The sequence below is a fragment of the Nannobrachium achirus genome (genome assembly GCF_963921795.1).
Source record: "Nannobrachium achirus genome assembly, chromosome: 6".
Taxonomy (NCBI): Eukaryota; Metazoa; Chordata; class Actinopteri; order Myctophiformes; family Myctophidae; genus Nannobrachium; species Nannobrachium achirus.
The window spans coordinates 47,240,509-47,262,073 of record NC_137815.1 but is presented as its reverse complement, the minus strand read 5'-3'; the positions used below and the strand labels follow the sequence as shown (position 1 = coordinate 47,262,073).

General features: G+C 43.0%; 2 protein-coding genes across 2 annotated transcripts; both read left to right on the top strand.

Annotated features, from left to right (window-relative positions):
- Positions 1-1,338: 1,338 nt before the first annotated feature.
- LOC308286620 (nerve growth factor-like) lies at positions 1,339-1,968 on the top strand (the record flags this gene model as incomplete). Its single annotated transcript, XM_080727712.1, has 1 exon — positions 1,339-1,968. The coding sequence occupies one exon, from the start codon at positions 1,339-1,341 to the stop codon at positions 1,966-1,968; it is 630 nt and encodes a 209-aa protein (XP_080583838.1).
- Positions 1,969-10,994: 9,026 nt separating this feature from the next.
- LOC308287133 (bis(5'-nucleosyl)-tetraphosphatase [asymmetrical]-like) lies at positions 10,995-12,969 on the top strand (the record flags this gene model as incomplete). Its single annotated transcript, XM_080728253.1, has 2 exons — positions 10,995-11,103; positions 12,656-12,969. The coding sequence occupies 2 exons, from the start codon at positions 10,995-10,997 to the stop codon at positions 12,967-12,969; spliced, it is 423 nt and encodes a 140-aa protein (XP_080584379.1).
- Between the last annotated feature and the right edge of the window lie 8,596 nt (positions 12,970-21,565).

Below are 21,565 nucleotides of genomic sequence, written 5' to 3'. Positions count from 1 at the left end.
CTAATCATTGCTATAGAGTGTTCTATAGAGTGTTTGTTCAATAACAAGGGTCTCCACATCTCTCAGCTCTTTAGTAGGTGGAACACTAGTTTAATCGAACAAGCAGAGTGAACCCATTTATAAGCTTAGATTTTATAGTGTTCCAGTTCCAATTTTGTTACACTTTTATATAGGCCTAATACAAAGCAAAATCTGCCGACAGTGTTAATAACCAATCTTTACAGTGTTACAAAGGTGCATTTTACACTCATATGACGCAGTGCAGTACCATTCAGAGGATGTATTCTGGACTACAGGACATTTGAAAGGTTTGACAGGAAGTTAACCCTAACCATACAGAAGCAAGCACATCCGCTTTATAGCATTATAGTAACCTGTAACAACATTATTTGGCGTCGTAAGTGGTGGGGAAGTAAGTGGCTGATACGGCTGGTTCTGTATAAGTTGAACATACCAATAAACCTTACATAAGCCCCTAAGCATGCAACATAGTTGCAGTGCCACAACAAGTATCAACATGTGTTCTACTGTTGTTCTGTGGTAAATACCGTTTTTGAGATGTTGTTTCCTTATAAGCCAGTAAAACAGCTGGTGGTGTTGTGCTAATGTGCTGCCATGTATTCATGACGTGACGAAAAGACAATGCTATCATACTGAGTCCACACTGTCACAACAGCATTACTCATCATAATCCCGGGATGAAACTGAAGTGCTGCATGGATGAAAAGGACCAAACAAAGTATAATGTCAAATCTTTATTGTATTTGTCTCACAAAAGGGACATTCTTTTGGCAGCAAACTTTTGAAGCAACACTAAACATGCAGCGCAGCAAACAGCTTTAAACAAACAATGAAATTACTTCCTAGCAAAGAATTTAGTATGGTATATATTGTTGGTTGTAGCCGGCGACCCAGTCACCAAAATGGGAGGGGACCTGTGATGTTCTGCCATACTTTTTATTTCTATTTTATTTATTAGTTTGGTGATTAAGGTTCACAGAATGAGCGGCCTGCTCTGCTGGAAACATTGCGAAAAAGAGTTATGGCCATTTGTATATTCATTGACTCCACAAGAAATATTTAAAAAAAGAAAGAAGGTCTGCTTTAATAAGCATGTGAGGGGTCAAACTAGGGGTTCTTCATGATCCTGAATCAATTGCAAGCATTTATTTTGCATGAAAAACATTCCTTGGGCTAGATTTCGGCCCCCCGAAATTTTTCACAGTTTTGGGCTGCCGAAAGTTAACCCAAGGAATCATGAAGAACCCCTAGATGAGCTGATATTTCACTCGTAATTTGCCTGCTGTGTGTTTGCCGCCTGCACCAGGTTGAGTGCCCATGAGGTCGTCTATGCTGGTCCTGCTCCTCTTCATCAGTGCCCAGGCCGTGGCCACTATTGAAGGAGAATCCTGCGCCTCTACCACAGGACAGCAGCAGGACCCCGTTCGCACCCCCACCTCCGTGCCCACAGTGGACCCCAAACTCTTCACCAAGCGCCGCTACCGCTCACCCAGGGTGCTCTTCAGCGCCCAGCCCCTGGACACAGAGCCCACTGGGGGGAGGCGGGGGTCCGGCAGCAGGGCCCGTCGCCGGGCTGGACAGCCGCAGCACAGAGGGGTTTACTCGGTGTGCGACAGCATCAGTAACTGGGTCGGCAACAAGACCAAGGCCACGGACATCTCAGGTAATGAAGTGACTGTACTGCCGGATGTAAACATCAACAATGTCAACAAGAAACAGTACTTCTTTGAGACGACGTGTCACAGCGCCAGTCACAGCGCCAGCACGGGCAGCACGGGCAGCTCCGCCTGTCTGGGCATCGACGGGAGGCACTGGAACTCCTACTGCACCAACTCGCACACGTTCGTGCGGGCGCTGACGTCGTTTAAGAACCTGGTGGCGTGGAGGCTCATACGCATCAATGTGGCCTGCGTGTGCGTGCTCAGCCGCAAGTCATGGCGGCAGTGACTGGTTGTGTGCACGCTAAAGACTGTGTGTGCGTTGTCACGCATCACACACACACACACACACACACACACACACACACACACACACACACACACACACACACACACACACACACACACACACACACACACACACACACACACACACAATACATGTACACCCAGGGGTGGACTGGGCATCTGGTATACCGGGCATTTGCATTTTGCTACCATTTTAGAATAGTTACAGTAATTTTTGGGCTGGGCGGCCACTAAGTGGAGAGGACCAATCCTTCAATAGCACCGGCCCACAGAGCAGAGAGACATCACATGATTGGCCCACTGGCTTGTCCATCATCTGAATACTGGCCTACTGGCCCACATTGGCTCCAATGAGCCTGCCACATTGGTGTGTGAATGTGGGAAGTGAGGGATTTGAGCACTTGGAAAAGCCCTATAAAAATGCAATCCATTATCCATTATAGTAGTCCAATCACAGGCTACTGTGGCAGAGGAGTCCCACCCAAACATTTAACAGCTGATACTAGCCCACAACGCATGGCTGCCTCAACACGTTGTGGGCTTGTAGATCTTCTATGTTCAGTTTGCGCCGGTTGTGGTGAGCCGCGGTCTGGGCCAAGATGCCAGGGCTGAATTTATGTCCCAGTCCGGCCCTGTGTACACCTACACAAACATACACACAGATGCACATACGCACAAACTCAGACATACAGGTGCATACTAACACATGCACCCCCACACAACTTTTACCACCAATGCCTTTTCTTCATCCTCTGCACAAAGTAAATTATTTCTATACGTCAAGATATCAGGAATGCATGTGCATAAACCAGACCTGGGTTGAAAAAGTATTAGCAAATAATTATGAGTGTTTGTTTCAATACACGTGTAGTACCAGTAGACCAGTGAGTATCAGTTACATCAGTGGTTCCTAAACTTTTCAGGTCGAGACCCAAAAGAGAGATTAGACTTTTGCCTGGGACCCAAACTAGTAAAAATAGCTGATCTACAAGCCCACAGCGTGTCGCTTCATGCCGCGTTGTGAGCTTGAAGATCAGCTATTTTCACTACTTAATTATTTATTTTTTTATTCATGAAATTTCTTACATTGTTGGTTTGTTTGTTTTAAAATGTGTCAAATTATTCTAAAAAATCTGAAATTGAATTAATTATATTATATCCATTATATAATTTTAGAGAGAGGTCAGTCAGTCAGTCACTCAGTCACAAATGCATTTCCACCTTTATCTCTTCAGCAACTGATCCCAATTTTCACATTTTTCATTGGCCATTAGCATTAGACAGAGGCTGACGGAGCCCGATTTCCATTTTCACCAAATTCAAGCTATTTATTCGCGTTTTTATACCACTTCTGTCCAACTCAACTTCAGCCTGTTGTCAGGGCAACGGTCCGTTCCTCCAGGCCATGGGATCTGTAACCCCACACCCACCAATCTCACAGTTAGGAATGTTGCAGTCTCTCTCTCTCTCTCTCTCTCTCTCTCTCTCTCTCTCTCTCTCATGTGGTTTGCCTGCATGCACGGGTCACTCATGCACCGGGTGCATTTCTGTTAAATTATTTGTATCCATCAATAAATATACACTCCTCCATGGGCTGCTCCTTACATTATGATGCCCCCACATATTCTCACGCACGCACCAGTTACAGTTACTTTCTCCATAACCCACACTCTGCACATATATTGGAGCACATATCTTCAAACGGGTAAGGTCTAGTATTTTTTAAATGTTGGAAAATAAAAAGGGATTTTTACTCGAGTCTGGCCCATAAAAATATGTCTGTGACCCACAAATGGGTCCCGACCCAGTCTTTGGGAACAACTGTGTTACATCATAGAAAACTCACAATTTTCTAGTGTAAAGTTCCACTGTGTAACTTCCATTTTAGTGGTCTTTCTGGCGACTCCTCTGGTTGCTGCGTTGTCTGTTGTTACTGCGATTCCCAGAATCACTGCATTCAACACATTTTTATTTTGGCACGAGTGTCTCTGGGCAGTCACTCAAGACTAAAGTAATGTTTGGAGAAAAAACACACATGGACTGTGGAATGGTGTGAATATTGTGGAAAATATGCAAGAGAAAGATTATATCAAAAATAAATGTTGTTTAATTGAAAAAGTCACACAGTATAACCTTATGATAGATAAACTGTCTTCATTGTATTGTATTGCAAGCACCACCTTTGTGACAGCCTAAATAGCCTAATAAACCATACAATGTTATTGTGAAATACTAATTAACCCAGGTCTGACATGAACAGAACCTTTAATCTGTTGTCATTGCTGATATTGTTATTTATTAAACACTGAAGTACACATGAGGTTTAGTATGGAGTTCATTTTGTCTATGGTAAGACTGCAGTGCATCACTACAAGAAATGAATACCTATATGACAGTGTTTTTCTTTTTTCCTTTTTCTAGTTTGAACAAAAAATTAAGCCTGCTCATGTTTTCTGCTTGGTTTGTTTGTTTTGAATCTACAAAGCAACTATGTAGTGAAAACAGATGAAAGGAATCACATGGCTTTATTTTCCTGCAAGTATTTTGTGTTCTGGTCAGGGTTTGAGAATTGAGAGACAGTGAGAGCTGCCAGGGAAACCAGAAACAAACTGAAACGTTTACTCTTTACTGTGTAATATCAGCACACTGCCAACTGATTATATGGCTTTGTTTGGGATTTTTTTATAGCTTTGCCAGTAACATTAATTTTTTGTCCAAGACAATAGGGTTGACAGATCCCAGCCAGTGGACTCGGTCACAAATTTACTGTGGAGACTGGAGAATGCACAGCCCAATTTTAAATCATCACGACTTTTACATTGTGACCTCCGGTAATTATGTGTAAACAAAACAAGACAGCAAAGCAGTGGTCAGGTCATCAGTGGGCCTATGAGGTCATGTTTATGGAACTCAGCGATGCACGGGAATGAGAGAGACAAACATTTCATTTAAAGTTGTGTAACTGTAAACTATGAGTGTGGCCTTGCAGAAAGCCTGGTAAATAGCCTAAATCAGTGGTTTTCAACCAGTGGTCCGGCGTCCGGGCACCACCAGTGGTCCTTGAGGGGGTTCCAGGTGGTCCCCTGCTAAATGATGGAGAGTTGGTAACCCTAATAATTATAGATCTTTATAGAACTCTTGAGAGCGTAAAGTGTTTCATTTTACGCCCTCAAGAGTTAAATTATTGTTAAATACCTGCATTACTTAATTTACAAGATGTCTACACAAAATCACATCCAACGACAACAAACTTTTAGGTCTGAGAGACTGAATCTCATCAAATGGTGGTACTGTGGCTCAAATGCCCAATACATAATGCTCCTTGACATGAAAAAGGTTGAAAACCTAAATAATTTGGTTTACTACTAGTTTGTGTTTACCACCACAAACAAACGCTCCCAGACAGGCAGGGGTTCCGTAGGCGTAGTGAGTGGGTAGATGACCTCACTATTACTATGAAGGGCCTCAAGCTGGGGGAGCTCTTAAATCTGTTGGTTTGTAGCTGCATAATAAAAGGCCTCCTCCCACAGCAGGGTAGATAATACTGAAACATCAGCTGCATCAAGATGCAACACTGCCCTCTGGTGTTATGAGGCTGATCTCACACACGTGTAGTTTTCTTGACCTAAACGTCCATGGAGCTTTGATGAGAGAATAAAACAGAGTTAAAGTGTCATAAATTATAATAGTTTGTAACAAATTACATTTCACCCAAATTGAAATAGAGGACAATAAGGACTGATGAGCTTAAAGACACCTCAGAAAGATAATGTAATGGCAAATTGACCATTACCTCATAAGGGTGATGTAATAAACGTGTACTTGCAATTTATGACTTGCAGTGCCTCCACTGCACTGGTGAGGTTGTCTGTTTCAAAATGCAGTCTCTAAAATTATTGTCAAGTGTAGGGTATATATTGCAATTGAGATTGGCAAAGAAAACGTAATGCTTTAAATTTCCCAGGTAATTATGCTTGTTTCAAGAATATTCACAGACCACTCTGCAGCAAGTGAGGATAGCAAAGTCAACCACAGTCCTAATTGAGCCGATCCCGGAGGCCTGGGCAAGCCCACGATAAACGCCCTGTCCAAGCGACTACAATTGATCGCTCCCTAGCTCCGCTTCAGCCAATCAAAAGCTTCGGTGGGCGGGGTTTCCCTGGAGCCCGGGTGTCCATTCCAAACACGCTTGATTGAACCAGAAGTTCCAAAACAACAAAACAGAAGCTGCTGCAGTTTGGAGAGAAAACAACATTAAACCTGTGTGTGTTGGAGAGGAGATGTTCAAAACATATCAATCATAACCAGTAAGTTCTTCTGTTGCAGTTCGTCCCTCCATGATCTTTAGAATGTCAGATCAGATCAGATAAAAGCCACGTTGCTGCTGCACTGCTGTCACTATTTATACCTGGTTGTCCTGTTGACTTACTGTAAGCAAGATAACTTTTAGCTGACATTTGATTTGTGAGCCTTTTTGATTGATTGATTGATTGATTGAATACTTTGTCTTTATTAGCAGTGTGTCTAAGCACAGGACAGACACAGGTCAGATACAAGCTCTAAATAGGATTTAAACATAAGAAAGCACTATTGATTGATTGAAGAATTTATTAGAAGTTTGCAATAGAAAAAAGTACAGTTTCATGACAGTACAAATCACTGGTACAAGGTCAACTAAAAGGAGATCCTAGAAAGCCGAGGCTTATTTCCACAGGAACCACACTTTAAGTATCTCGTATAACATTGAAAGACAGACGGATAGAACATAGTACTTTATCTAGGATAATATCAATTTCAAAAGCATAACATCAAATACTATGGCTTGTTTACATTGTTAGTCTGTACTAAAGGGCCTATATAATTATGTGCGAATAGCTTTATTAAGACTATAATATTACTATAAAATGACAAAATTATGATAACTCATCAAGAGTGGGACAAATGTTTCTAAATGTAAAAAAGGGGGCAAAAAGGATGCTTTGTAAAATTGTTGTTGATGTTCGATGAAATACATCTACGAGAGTCTTAATCTAAGTCTAGATTTGGTACACTGGCAGAAAAAGTCTTGCTTTGTGCATAAACTATTAACACATTGGCCGCCATTTTAACATTGACTGTATGGCTCCCCTGCCATTTTGTTTAATGAAAAAATTGATATATTTTTTTTATATTGACATTTTTCCTAAATTCTGTGTTTTTTCAACAATGTTATACCGTACCTGACATGAAAGAAGACAAGCTCTAGTCTCATCAAAAAATAAAGAAATTGAATAAAAAGCTTTTTTTTCTATAGTTGTAGCCATCTCAAAATAGCCATTTTTGACCAAAATCCAGCTATATTTGAAATAACAGGAGTTATTCACCTTTTTGTGATTGATGGCTTTTCGAGCGAATAACTCTGTTGATATTTGTATTTATGGCGTCAGGCACTTATCAGATAAGTGTACTAGTGTAATAAGTGTAATTGTGTAATAGGGCAATAACTGGAATAGTGTAATAGGGCTGTAATAGGTCACCTCTTGCCCTTAGGGCGTCTTACTGACTTCACACAAATAGAAATAAGCTTTTTACCTTTTATTCAGCATTCAAGTGTTTTATTTTGCACAGATCACACACGCACGCACGCACGCACGCACGCACGCACGCACACACACACACACACACACACACACACACACACACACACACACACACACACACACACACACACACACACACACACACATAACTTTATATAAGGCCTATGTGTATAACTGTAAATATGTTCCCCATATTCAACTTTTTTATTTATTTGTGGCACTTGCTTTGGCGATGTAAACGTAGCCTATGTTTTCTCATGCCAAAGCAAAGCCCTGCTTCATCATACAAGACTGTCGCACAAAATAGCAGAGTAACTTCATTGCTATCAGTTCTCATTATGTCGTTGTTGGGTGGAAACCTTGTATGTCCAAAACCGTTCGTTTTGTATTTATCATCTATAAAATGTACTAAACTAGTGAAAACAGCCGATCTACAAGCACACAACGCCGGCGTTGTGTGCTTGTAGATCTGCTGTTTTCACTAGTTTAGTACATTTTATAGATGATAAATACAAAACGAACGGTTTTGGACATACAAGGTTTCCACCCGACAACTAGAGAACTGATAGCAATAAAGTTACTCTGCTTGTTGGTGATCCGGCCTGGGTCTGTACCGGATGCGGAGACGTTTCTTGCGTGCATGTGAATGTTACATAACCGGATACAGTAGGCGGGCTTTAGAACGGAACAGACTGCAGCGATCACACAGACACCCACGCCCTCCTTCAAGCTGCAAGCACTCCAAGCAGTTGTTGCGCGGCGCGCCTCAAACACGAGCACATGCGCGATTGCGCGTGCACGCCATAGGGAGGACGCACGCTGCTGCTGCTGCTGCAGAACAACAACAGTATAGTTTAGGTTAGGATGTAAACCACAACAGTAAACTTACTGACAATGACGATCGCCGTGTTTGAGTTTCTTCCTGTTGGATTCCACTCGGTCGCGACGTGTTGTAGATCTGCTATTTTCACTACTTTTCTTTTGTTACACCGCTGGTAGTTTGGACGCAACCTTCTTGTGAGAACTGGAATATAATACTCCTCATCAGCCTCCATGGTCACGCTTGGATGCAAGGCGTTGTGTGCTTGCATATCTGCTATTTTCAGCAGTTTTGTTACATACAGATGGAAGTTATATGGACGCGACGCGTTGCTTTTCTTCAATGGTTGCCTGACTTGAGGAGTCCGCCGGGGGAGGGGGGATATTTTCTCCTCTCCACTCCCGTAGCAGGGCTTGAAGATCGGTTGGTGCTCGACTGGACCGGCCAACGGCGCTGCATCTTGTCCAGTAGGTGATTGTGTTGTTTGTAACCTCGCCTCACCAGGCTTTATATATGTGTGTTTGTAGTGGGCTGAGGATCTGTTCCAACTGGGTGTCGGACCAAATGATGGGCCCTGGGTACAAGGATTCACTGCGGGCCCCCCATGAATTTTCTTGGGTGATTTCAAAAATAGATATATACAAGCTCACAGCATGGCACCGAGTGTCGCGCTACAAGCTTGTAGATCTGCTATTTTTCAATAGCAAAAGTATAAAATAATGAAGCCCCTTCCACCTTGGGCCCTAGTAACTCAGACTCAGTCCCACTTTTCCCTTGTGAGTTGTGACGCTCCTGCTCTGATCTTGTTGTCTGACTGGGCCTGGGACATAATATTTTGTCGTGGAGACTTTGGGGGTTATGAAGGTGTGTGTTCTGTTGGCCCATGTGGCAGGTTATGGCTTTCCAAGTGAACATTTTACTGGATTTTGTTTGATTTGTGCATGGTCTCAGATCCAGCTGCTCCGTTTCGCTTCTGCGAGCCCTTGCACCAGGCATGTACACACATAGACATCAAAGGGGGCTTGAGCCCCTGCCCCTGAGGGCTGCATTCAATAGAATTGTCCACCAAAAGGCCCCTTTAGAAATGTCAGCCCCTGCCTCTCTAAATATTCTCTGCACATCCCTGCCCCACATCCCTCTACATGCGTGTGCCCAGTGTGTCGCTGATTTCACTCTGCGGGCTGCAGGCTGCCACTCTAAATGCATTCACTGTGGTTTATTGAGAGTTTTATTCATTTTTATTGAGATTTATACATTATTACACTCTTGTTTTCAAACACACTTACTTTGATGAGTGATATCTTTGGTTCCCTTTAAGTGAGAAACCCCAAACTTTGTCACGGGCTAATTAAGAGTCTAATTAAACATTACATTATATAAAAGCAAATTCTCGGGACTATCGGGCCTGGCGGGGAACGACATTTAAAATTTCTCGGGACTATCGGGGGAGGCGGGGAATGAGTTAAGGAAGACTCCTTAAGACAGAAAGAAAATATTATTTATTTTTTATTTTAACATGCTCATAACCTAGTGATGTGACAGTTGATTGTAAAAGTATTTAATGACATAAAATAGGAGATAAAATAAGAGATAAAATAGCAGCAATAGCAGATCTACAAGCGTCCCATCGCAATGGGTTGTTGTAAGCTTGTAGATCTGCTACTTTATGTAGTTTTGGAAAACGTTTGAAACAAGTCAAGTAAAATATATTGTAAGGCACATTACATACCAAGTTGAAACTATAAATGGTCAAAGTACAATATTTAGCTTGATTTGGTATCAGTCATTGTCACTAATGTCTTTGTATATTTCATGTAACAAATAGACCCGTTTCTTTACAAGCATTGAGACTAAATGCACAGGTGAGGTACCATGTAATCAATTCCCACCAATCCCCAAACCTGTTGTTTTGGGGAGCGCTGGTTTCATTGGCTAATTTTGGTACCGACCTGCGCGCGCATCTAGTTCTTATCAGTGTAACGTAAAAATGACCAAATGACTACCCCAAAGGGGCTGCTCACGGGGAATTCCTGGGGACCACCCACTCCTGGTGCTCCAGAACGGATGCAAAAGTGGTGGCGCCCCCAGTGGAGGACCCCCTCCACTGCAGCTCACATAAAATGCCGTAACTCGGGCTAGGAGCGTCCGGGAGAGCCGGGGCCGGTACCTATTCGTCCGCCAAGGCAACGCGGAGACCCCACCCCTCATTTCTCACATGGCCCTTTTCTAGCGCCACCTTCAGGCCGAACACATTTTTGGACACTGCTCCTACAGTTTTTGCCCTAAAATCACGCAAATCGCTACACAGTATGTCTACACTCATCCCATCAACATCAATCTGTTCCATATAGCGCCACCTTCAGGACGATTTTTAAAAACACATTTTTGGACACTGCTCCTACAGATTTTGCCATAAAATCACGAAAATCACTACACAGCATGTCTACACTCATGTCATCAACATGGATCAGGAAGATTTTGGAAAAACAATTTTTTGCCCTATTAGGTCGCTTATCTCCCGATTAGGGAGTCTTACTGGTGTAGTTCTACAGGGAGATGGCTGTCCGTGTGTGTAGCTTCATAGTGTTCATGTGTTGTTACAGGGAGATGGCTGTCCGTGCGTGTGGCTTCATCGTGTTCCGTCGTCTGTCCGACAACATCGAGTACCTGCTCCTACAGACATCGTATGGAGAGAACCACTGGACCCCGCCCAAGGGTAGGGCTGTCACGATTATGACATTTTACCTGACGATTAATTGTCACTCAAATAATTGCAATTAACGATTTAATTGTGTTTTTGTCGTTGACATTTCTGTTTGGCTTGTATGCTTTGAAGTTGCACATTGTAGATATGACACATAACATAAATATACAAAGAATTGAAGGACATATTTGACAACTTTACACTTTAAAAAGAACATTGATAGTGGAAATAGCCGATCTGCGACGCGTTGTGAGCTTGTAGATCTGCTATTTCCACTATTTTTTAAATGTTTGAATATATATAAACATTTTTCAACATGTAAACGATTATGACGATTATCACAAAATAATTGCGATTAGACGATTATGTATTAATTGTGACAGCCCTACCCAAGGGTACAATAATTAACCCTACATCAGAATGATATCATCATGCCACAATTATACAATAGAAATTAATTAAATCCATACACCAGTATTATTATTCTCCCTTGGCGTTTGCACAATTTATTGGTTCCTAGGTTTGAGTGAGAGCCTGGTGGCTCCAAGCTTTACCCACAATCCATTCTGCCAACAGGAGGGGAACCGGAAGGCTCGCCTATTTTTTACTTTACTGGAGTATTTCACATTTTCAGTACTTTTACTTCTACTCCACTTCATCTCAGAGGCAAATATTGTACTTTTACTCCACTGCAATTATTTGAAAACTTTAGTTACTTTGTAGATTTGGATTATTATTCCAAAACATACATTAACCACTTCAGCCCTATATACATTTCGGCTATTTGAAAATAGCTGATCTACAAGCTCACAATGTGTTGCGATGCGTCACATCGTGAGTTTGTAGATCTGCTATTTCCAAAAGTTTTTTTTTTGTGACATTTTATACATTTGGAAGCTTGTGAATGAGACATTCTGCATAATGACTACTTTCAGCTTTTGTTACTTCAAGTACATTTTGATAGCAATACCTTTGTACTTTTATTCAAGTACATTTTGAACTTTGAATTTTTACTTAACATAACGTCATTGTCGAAAAGTAAAGCCCTGCTTCACCATACAAGACTGTCACACAAAACTAGTGAAAATAGAAGATCTACAAGCAGTTCTACAGACGTGTGCTTGTAGATCGGCTATTTTCACTATTTTAAATAATTTTTAGAATGATGAATACAGAACGAATGGTATTGGACATACAGTACAGGGTTTCCAGCCGACAACAACGATAATTATTTCTACATTGCGGTATTGATACTTTCAGTAAAAATCACACTTGTGTGAACTGAGCGGTGGAGGCTGCGTGTGTGTGTGTGTGTGCGTGCGTGCGTGCGTGCGTGTGTGTGTATTTGTGTGTGTGTGAATGTGAGTGTGAGTGTGCCTGGCCTGAACAGCGCCCCTCCCTTAACATGTGTGGTCAGAAAAGGTATAGCAGGCTACATACACCACAGGCTACATACAGACAGACAGACACACACACACGGATACACACACGGCCACGCTATGGAGACGGTGTGACCACCGCTCAAAAAAAAAAAAAAAAAGTTTCCCTCCACTGCCCCCTGCAGGCCACGTGGACCCGGGCGAGGACGACCTGACCACGGCGCTGCGGGAGACCCGGGAGGAGGCGGGGCTGTGCCAGGAGGACCTGCGGGTCATCCAGGAGTGGCAGCAGGAGCTGCACTACGAGGTGCGCGGGAAGCCCAAGGACGTGCTGTACTGGCTGGCCGAGCTGCGGGACCCCCGCGCCGCCGTCACCCTCTCCCAGGAGCACCAGGACTTCCGCTGGGCCCAGCTGGACGAGGCCTGCACCCTGGCCCAGCACAAGGACCTGCAGGACACGCTGAAGGCCGCGCACACACACCTGGCCGCACGACAGTAAAATATACACACACACCTGGCCGCACAACAGTAAAATATACACACACACCTGGCCGCACGACAGTAAAGATATAAACACACACCTGGCCGCACAACAGTAAAATATACACACACACCTGGCCGCACGACAGTAGAATATACACACACACCTGGCCGCACGACAGTAAAATATACACACACACCTGGCCGCACGACAGTAAAATATACACACACACACCTGGCTGCACGACAGTAAAATATACACGCACACCTGGCCGCACGACAGTAAAATATACACGCACACCTGGCCGCACGACAGTAAAATATACACACACACCTGGCCGCACAACAGTAAAATAACACAACACACACCTGGCCGCACAACAGTAAAATAACACAACACACACCTGGCCGCACGACAGTAAAATAACACACACACCTAGCAGCACGACAGTAAAATAACACACACACCTGGCCGCACGACAGTAAAATAACACACACACACCTGGCCACACAACAGTAAAATAACACACACACCTGGCCGCACAACAGTAAAATAACACACACACCTGGCTGCACAACAGTAAAATAACACACACACCTGGCTGCACAACAGTAAAATAACACACACACCTGGCTGCACGACAGTAAAATAACACACACACCTAGCAGCACAACAGTAAAATATACACACACCTGGCCGCACAACAGTAAAATATACACAAACACCTGGCCGCACGACAGTAAAATATACACACACACCTGGCCGCACGACAGTAAAATATACACACACACCTGGCCGCACGACAGTAAAATATACACACACACCTGGCCGCACAACAGTAAAATATACACACACACCTAGCAGCACGACAGTAAAATAACATTCTGGTGATTTCATCCTGTTGGCTTGTGGTTTGGTATATATCAGTGGTTCTCAACCATTTTCAGGCCGTGACTCCCCATTACAACATAATCATATTTGAGCTCTGATAAGCACTTGGAATGATGTTGCATCAAGCAAATTATCTGGGGACTTGAAATCATATCGCCCAGCCATTAATAGAATTAATAGAAACTTTTTTTGTTTTCCTGTGTACTGGAATCAGTAGCCAACTGTAATCAACCTTTTGATCCTCCTTGTGTTTTATTGGTGTGACATTATGTCTGTGTAAAGTTTCAGTTTTAATTGTGAAAATAAATTGATAGAACGCGAATGTTTCCTTCTTCTTTCTTGAAGTTGAAGAATGAGATGAATTATTGGGTAGCAGGGGCTCAGGACGTAGAGCGACCGCTTGGGTACCAGAAGGTTCCCAGTCCGATCCCGGGACGGGTTTCACCCGAGTTGGTGTTAGTCCGGCTGCCAACTTGGCTTTTATGGCATAGGTATGATATTTGGTATATCGTTTTTTTTATTGGCCTAAAATGTTGTCTATATATATACATTCATGAAACCACCTGCTGACCGCCTGTCAGCATTGAGCAATTTTATTTATAGGGGCTAAAAGTTTGTCCCATTCCCTTACTATACACTATACGGAAATAATACCCCCCAAAAAATCTGCTTTAAGTAGCATGTGAGGGGTCAAACTAGGAGTTTTTAATTATTCCGAATCCATTGCAAGAATTTGTTTTGCATGAAAAACCTTCCTTGGGCTTAAAAAGCTCCCCACGAAATTGTGAAAAGTGATGACTCATCACTAAACCATATTTTTCTGTGTCTGTTTTTAGGCCAAGGAATGTTTTTCATGACAAACCAATGCTTGCAATGGATTCAGAATAATTAAAAACCCCTAGTTTGACCCCTCACATGCTACTTAAAGCAGATTTCTTTGGGGGGTATTATTTTTCTTTATAGTATAGTGTATAGCAGAGCCCTGCAACGGGTGGGGTATCCGTGGGTACCCGACGGGTACCCGTGTTTGACGGGCGGGTACGGGCGGAATATATTCAACTATAAATTTGCGGGTACGGGGACGGGCGGTGCGCGACAAAACACGGGCGACATTTTACTGTGAAAATCAGACAACTGTTTCTGCCTAAAACAACGTCACAAGAGCGCACACATGCAGTGAGCAGCAGGACGACAGAACCATGGCATGCATGCATCAGAGCCCTGCACGGGTCCAATTTTGACAACCCGCGCCCGCCCGTCCCGTCATTAATCAGATCCGTGGACCGCCCGCTACCCGTCATTATTAAAAAATCAAAACCAGACCCGCCCCGCCCGTCAAAAAATGGACCCGTCGCCCGCCCCGTTACCCGTGATTACATGCATTAAAGTAAATGGCCTACAGCCGTGCATGCGTTCTTTCAATGGCATCGCACTCCATTTTCACTCCATAGTTGATCCCCCTGCAAGCTGTCGGAAAATGCTGTTATTAAGCCTATTATTAATAGGTCTATTATTATTTGGATAAAGTAGAACAACCTTTAAAACCAATCATACTAATTTAAAATTGTATCATGATCTGACACTGTCGCAACAGCTTGTTGCTGCTGCTGCTTTCTGCCTCCGCTGCTTTGTGCAGTTGTATTTGTCATACGACGGTGTCGCGCATTGAAAATATCAGAGCTACAAGCTCACAACATGTCGGAACTTGCAGCTTTGTGAGCTTGCATGTCTGCTATGCTCGACACGCACCGTCATACGGCGAAGCACATATCCAGCTTTTCACAGCTGAAGGGAACGCCACTCGCTGTCTGTCTGTCTTGGTTCTCTCATGATAAACAGCCCGAGGTAATCTAAACCAAACCGGACCCATGATGTGACGATAATAAAGGAACTCCTAATAGTCGTGGAATCACGTGGATATTATACAATCATGGACCTTTCAACTACATTGCGCGCTAGGCAAGCAGATCACTCGCGGCCACTTTATTAAGTTGTGTGTCGGTGACTCGGTGTTCTCCTCACTGTGAGTGTGTGCGCTCCAGCCGGCTGCCGCCGCTCCATGTGTGTGACTTGACGTTTAGGTGGAAACAGTGCTGTATGCATGCATGCCATGGTTCTGTCGTCCTGCTGCTCACTGCATGTGTGCGCTCTTGTGACGTTGTTTTAGGCAGAAACAGTTGTCTGATTTTCACAGTAAAATGTCACCCGCCCGTGTTTAGTCGCGCACCGCCCGTCCCCGTACCCGCAAATTTATAGTTGAATATATTCCGCCCGTACCCGCCCGTCAAACACGGGTTTCCCGTCGGGTACCCACGGATACCCCACCCGTTGCAGGGCTCTGCCCCAAAGTGCTGGGCCTGCGTGGGCAGCCCTTACTTAGCCCTCACATTGTGAGGGCTAAGTAAAGGCTGCCCTCACAAGCCTACACTGGGCCGGCATAGGCCCACTTGGGGGCCCTGAATAGGCAGCCCTCACTTGGCCCTCAGGAAGCCCTATTTACTGCCCTAACTAGGCCCTCACTATGCCCACAATGGTTATGTAGTCTATTTCTTCTATTGCAGCAATAATTATGTTTACACCATTTCAACTACTGTAACTTAAGTTCACTTTAGGAAAAAAAATAACTATTATTCATCTAAAATGTATAAACAATAAATAACAATAGTCAAAGGGATTAAAATCAATTTATTTATTAAATACAAAACAACACAACATACATTCAGTAGAACATTGGGGTTTCCAATTTTCAATACTTTTACTTCACTATATCTTAAAAGGCAGACATTATACTTTTATTCCACTACAATCATTTTAAATTGAAAATTGATTATTATAAAAAACATACATTGACCACCTCAGCCCTATATACATTTCGGCCATTTGAAAAAAGAGCTCTACAAGCCTGTGATGTGACGCATAGTGAGCTAATAGATCTGCAATTTTCAAGATCTTATACATTTGAAAACTTGTGAAATGGGACATCCAGCATAATGAGTACTTTCTACTTCTGGTACTTTAAGTAAATGTTGATACCAATACTTTTGTACTTTTACTCCTTATACCCAGACCTACCATGCAACTACCATGCAACTGTGGGTAATAAAAAAGAAGAAAAAAAAAAAGAGAAAATAAAATGTGTCCACAATAGCACAGACTAACTTTGCATCTTATTGTCAAGTGTTGATCTGGGTCGGGTGGATTGTGGAACGAAGGACCCAGAATATTAAGATTGTGTGATTGATTTCAAACAAAAACACACACATTTTTAACAAATAGTTTTTTTAAACAAACTATAATCAACAACAAAACAACCAACCTCCAGTCAGCCGTCAACGGCGAGTCCCCTATACCACCAGCCCACCTTGTGACTTGAGCCATGAGTCAATTTTCCAGGATGTTTCTTCTTGTACTGCTCACAAACATTACCCAGGCTTGTCCTTTCTCGTGGCTGTATTCATCTGGAAATATATAAAAACATAATTATTATAGTGTGTGTGTGTGTGTGTGTGTGTGTGTGTGTGTGTGTGTGTGTGTGTGTGTGTGTGTGTGTGTGTGTGTGTGTGTCACACACACACACACACACACACACACACACACACACACACACACACACAGTGCTAACATTTTTATACTTCATTCCCATTGAAAAGCTTTCACAGAATCCACAGGTAGAATTAAACTTTGGTTGACCATGCCCTAAGGAACAAACAATAATCAATTTAATTCAAAAGCTCACCATGCCTGGAGTGTCCTTGGAACTGTGACGCAGGAACTCTTCAACTATGGCTTGGATTGGCTTTGTCCCATTTTCTCGTATCCACTGTACCCTATAAATGGAGGTCTGCAAAATGTATCGGCCGGACTTATGTTGTTTTTCAGCCACTCTGACATTTGCAGGACTTGCTCTGCAGTTACATCTGATTCTGTGATGAGCAGAGAAAATAATACATTCTCACTTAGAAAATAGTAGTAGATGAAGACACCCGAGTTTACAATGTAGAGTTCTTTGTTGCAAAGAGCATACAGTCATCCACTTCGAAATGCAAGTGAGTTGAATTTACTACATTGTATTGACACCTTGATCTTGCTGTACCTGGCAGGATGACTCGGGTCTCTTCCCTCTTGTGGTGAATTCAACTGCCTGCCCTAGCGCTGTCGGCACCTTTTCCAGACATTGTGGAGGTGCTCCTCCAGATACCCTGATGCTGGTTTATGTATGACTCCTCCCCGGGGTTAGGCCTAGAATTAGAAGGATTCAAAAGACACTTATAGAATCGGGTCAAAATTCTAATGTCCATGACTTTTCAAAAATAGCAGATCTACAAGCTCGCAGCGCAGCACTCGGTGCCGCGCTGTGAGCTTGTATATCTGCTATTTTTCAATAGTTAAAGCATAAAATAATGATACACAAAATGTGTACCCGTTCTAAATGGGTTAAAGTAAAGGAAATAAGCAGAAAGGAACACACACACGTTACACAACAGGCAGCAACACCAAGTTGACAATGTGTGTTCATAATTTGCTTTGTACATTATATAGGATATAGTGTATAGTGGTTACTCTAGCTCAGCTAGACAATCCACCCATGTTAAAAAAGGTGGGGATATATACTGCAGTTAGTTAAAAGCATGAGTATATAGTCTGGCTAAATCAGGCTATATAGTTAAAAATGGCTTAATCTTGATTGAGAATACTCACTTCTCTCCGAAGCGCTCCTCCATCAGGTGGGCATACAGTAATGGACCATTGATATAGAGATTGATCAGGAGAGCTTCTTCTGAAGACCACAAAACAAACATTTCCCATTATCTATTTTGCTGAAGATCTAACAGATATTTTTTTATAAAAAAGAGAAGGCAAAATAAATTAAAACTACAGAACATTAATTTCAAAATGTAGACTAGACCACCCTCCCCTCCCTACAGTCAATGGAGCAAGGCTGCAAAGCTGCTCGCACAGACAAAGTGAACTTACGAATGTTGCTCCATCTTCCACCAAAGCTCTTTGCTGGTCTGTAGGCAATACTGGTTGTGGTGAGTCTTCTGGTGCTGGTATGGGCTGCAGCAAAATAGTAGGCTCTGGTGTGGGGCTAGAATAATATAAAAGTATTATTAGCACCAGGGTCAGAGCTACATTGTTTAATGATAAAAAATAAAGGAGAAAAAAAAGAAAACAATTACACAAAACACTGCATACACTTACTATACAGTATAGTTTACCCCAGTGGTTAATCCAGTGGTTCTCAATGTGTGGGTCAGGACCCCCAGGGGATCTACAAGCTCACAACACCAGTTTGCGGTTGAACTTCTGAGCTTGTAGATCTGCCACTTTCACAATTTTACCAATGGAACCGAATCAAACAGTCCATGTGCTTGTCAGGGTTTGGGGGTCCCTAATTCAAATATAATATGTTTAGGGGGTCATCAATTCAAATGTGATTATTTTGTTGGGGTCCCCAGTTCAAAGTGGGGTTTAAAATGCATGTCACAATTTAGACCAGAAGTTAACTACAGGCCCCAGTTTCCTGATATGTAATGAAAGGAGCAATTCCCAGTTTTTGGAGCTGTGTGAAGCACAGGCTCCCTATACGTGGCTGTGTGGGTCTGTGTGTCTGTCTGTCTGTCTGTCTGTGTGTGTGTCTGTATGTAGCCTGAACTTCCTAAACTTCGGCACGCCACTAGTCCCACAGTTTTGCCACCACACACTCGCGCCATATGTCAAATCGACCGGCTTACTCGGGAATCGTGGGCTATTACTTTTCTAAGAGAAAGGTTCTATAGTTTAATTGATATTAATTTATTAGTGAATTAATTTTCCCCATTGACTTATAATGGGAATCGCAAAAACTCACATTCAATTATTTGTCTCTCGCAAACCATAGGGGCTAGAGTTTCAAGACTTGGAGAGGAGGTTCATAATGATTTCAAGGATTAAATAAAAAATAATTGTGTCATTTGGCCGCATGGTGGCGCCATAACACCCCACTTTACGTTTCACACGGGTGTGATTTTTAAGGAAAAAAATCACACCCGTGTGAAGTGGAGCTGTGTGTGTGTGTGTGTGTGTGTGTGTGTGTGTGTGTGTGTGTGTGTGTGTGTGTGTGTGTGTGTGTGTGTGTGTGTGTAGATGTGTACCGATTTTTGTGACATTTGAAGAAAATATGTAGGAAAAGGAGCAAAAAGTGTGTTTTGGAGAAAATTCAAGATGGCGGAAAATCTATCCTGGCGCAAATGAGCGTGGCCTATATGGGGAGATGCGTCTTGACCCAAGGAATCCAGGGAAAAAAGAATTTTAATTTTCCGATCTACGGTTCAAGAGTTACGGGGCAAAACGTAAAGTGGGCCGTTATAGCGCCACCATGAGGCCGAGTGATGTAATTATTTTTCGATTCATTCTTAAAATCATTATGAATCTCCTCTCCGAGGTTTGAAACTGTAGCTCCTATGGTTTACGAGAGAAAAATACTTGAAAGTGATTTCTTGCATTGTCCCATTATAAGTCAATGGGGACAATTAAGCGTCGTTTTTTGCCGATTACGTCGGCATGGTAAGGCGGATCGGAACGAAAGGTAATAGAACACCATTCCCGGCCGAGCCGCACATTTTGATGTATATATTGCACGAGTGGCGTAAATGGTGCGGCACTAGTTACGCGCCGAAGTCAGGCTACATACACACACAGACAGACCCACACAGCCACGTATAGGGAGCTGCACACAGCTCCAAAAAGAAAGAAAATGTTACGTTCTGGCCCTCACTTGGCACTGTGGCACCCTCTCGTGGCACAGTACGTCACAGCAGACCTCTGAGTTCCAGACATCTGCACACCAGTCTCCCATTGGCAATCTCCTCACCTGGGCTGAGTCAGCAATCAGCTCCTGAGTCTACAAGATCCTGGCCAGCACACAGCTCTGCGTCAGATCCTCACCTTTCCACTCGTATGGTTAAGTACAACCTGCAGACTAGCTTTCCCAGTTTAGCAGAGCTTTAGACTGACTTTATAATTAGTGGCATTGCCCTTTAATTCTTGTGGATCTATTGCTGACCGTGCTTCTCCTCTCCTTCCAGTTCCTCAAGACCCCGGACCGAGTTGGAGCTGCAGCGGCGCCCACTACCCCCTTTTTGCCCCCCTCGTGCCTTTAACTCTGTGCTCCAGGTTAATAAACGCGCCCGGGTGGGCTTTATCCTTCCTCTGCCTCCTCCTTGCTGTGCATTTGGGTCAAACACACACCAGTCGTAACAGAAAATCCTTTATCCCCAAATACCTTAACTAATAACTACATTTTGAAACACACATAACACATTTTGTCTCTTTAGACCTACTCTGGTGTACCTCAAGCAGGTGTCGTTGAAATTTGAGCCGTGGCCCAAGGAGATAATACAGTATGAAGGATGCGTTCTCCATTCCAGGAGAAAGAAGCACTCTGTGTCAATCCGTTGCTCTGCAAAATATTGTTTTAACAGAGACACAAACTGTTTTTACAAGCTGTTTTTAAAGGCTGCCTGTTTCAAAGGGATAATGTGGTTATCTAATATGAGATAAATACCAACAATTCAGTAAAATGCCTATTACAGTACATACCTTCAAAAGACGTGACCCACTCAGTCAGACTCAGATTCCATGTAGGCTATATGGTTATCTTTGACAAACTCATCCAACTTTAGGAACAGAAAAATATTTAGGGCAAAATATGATGGTGTGTGTGTGAACAAATTGTTAGCCA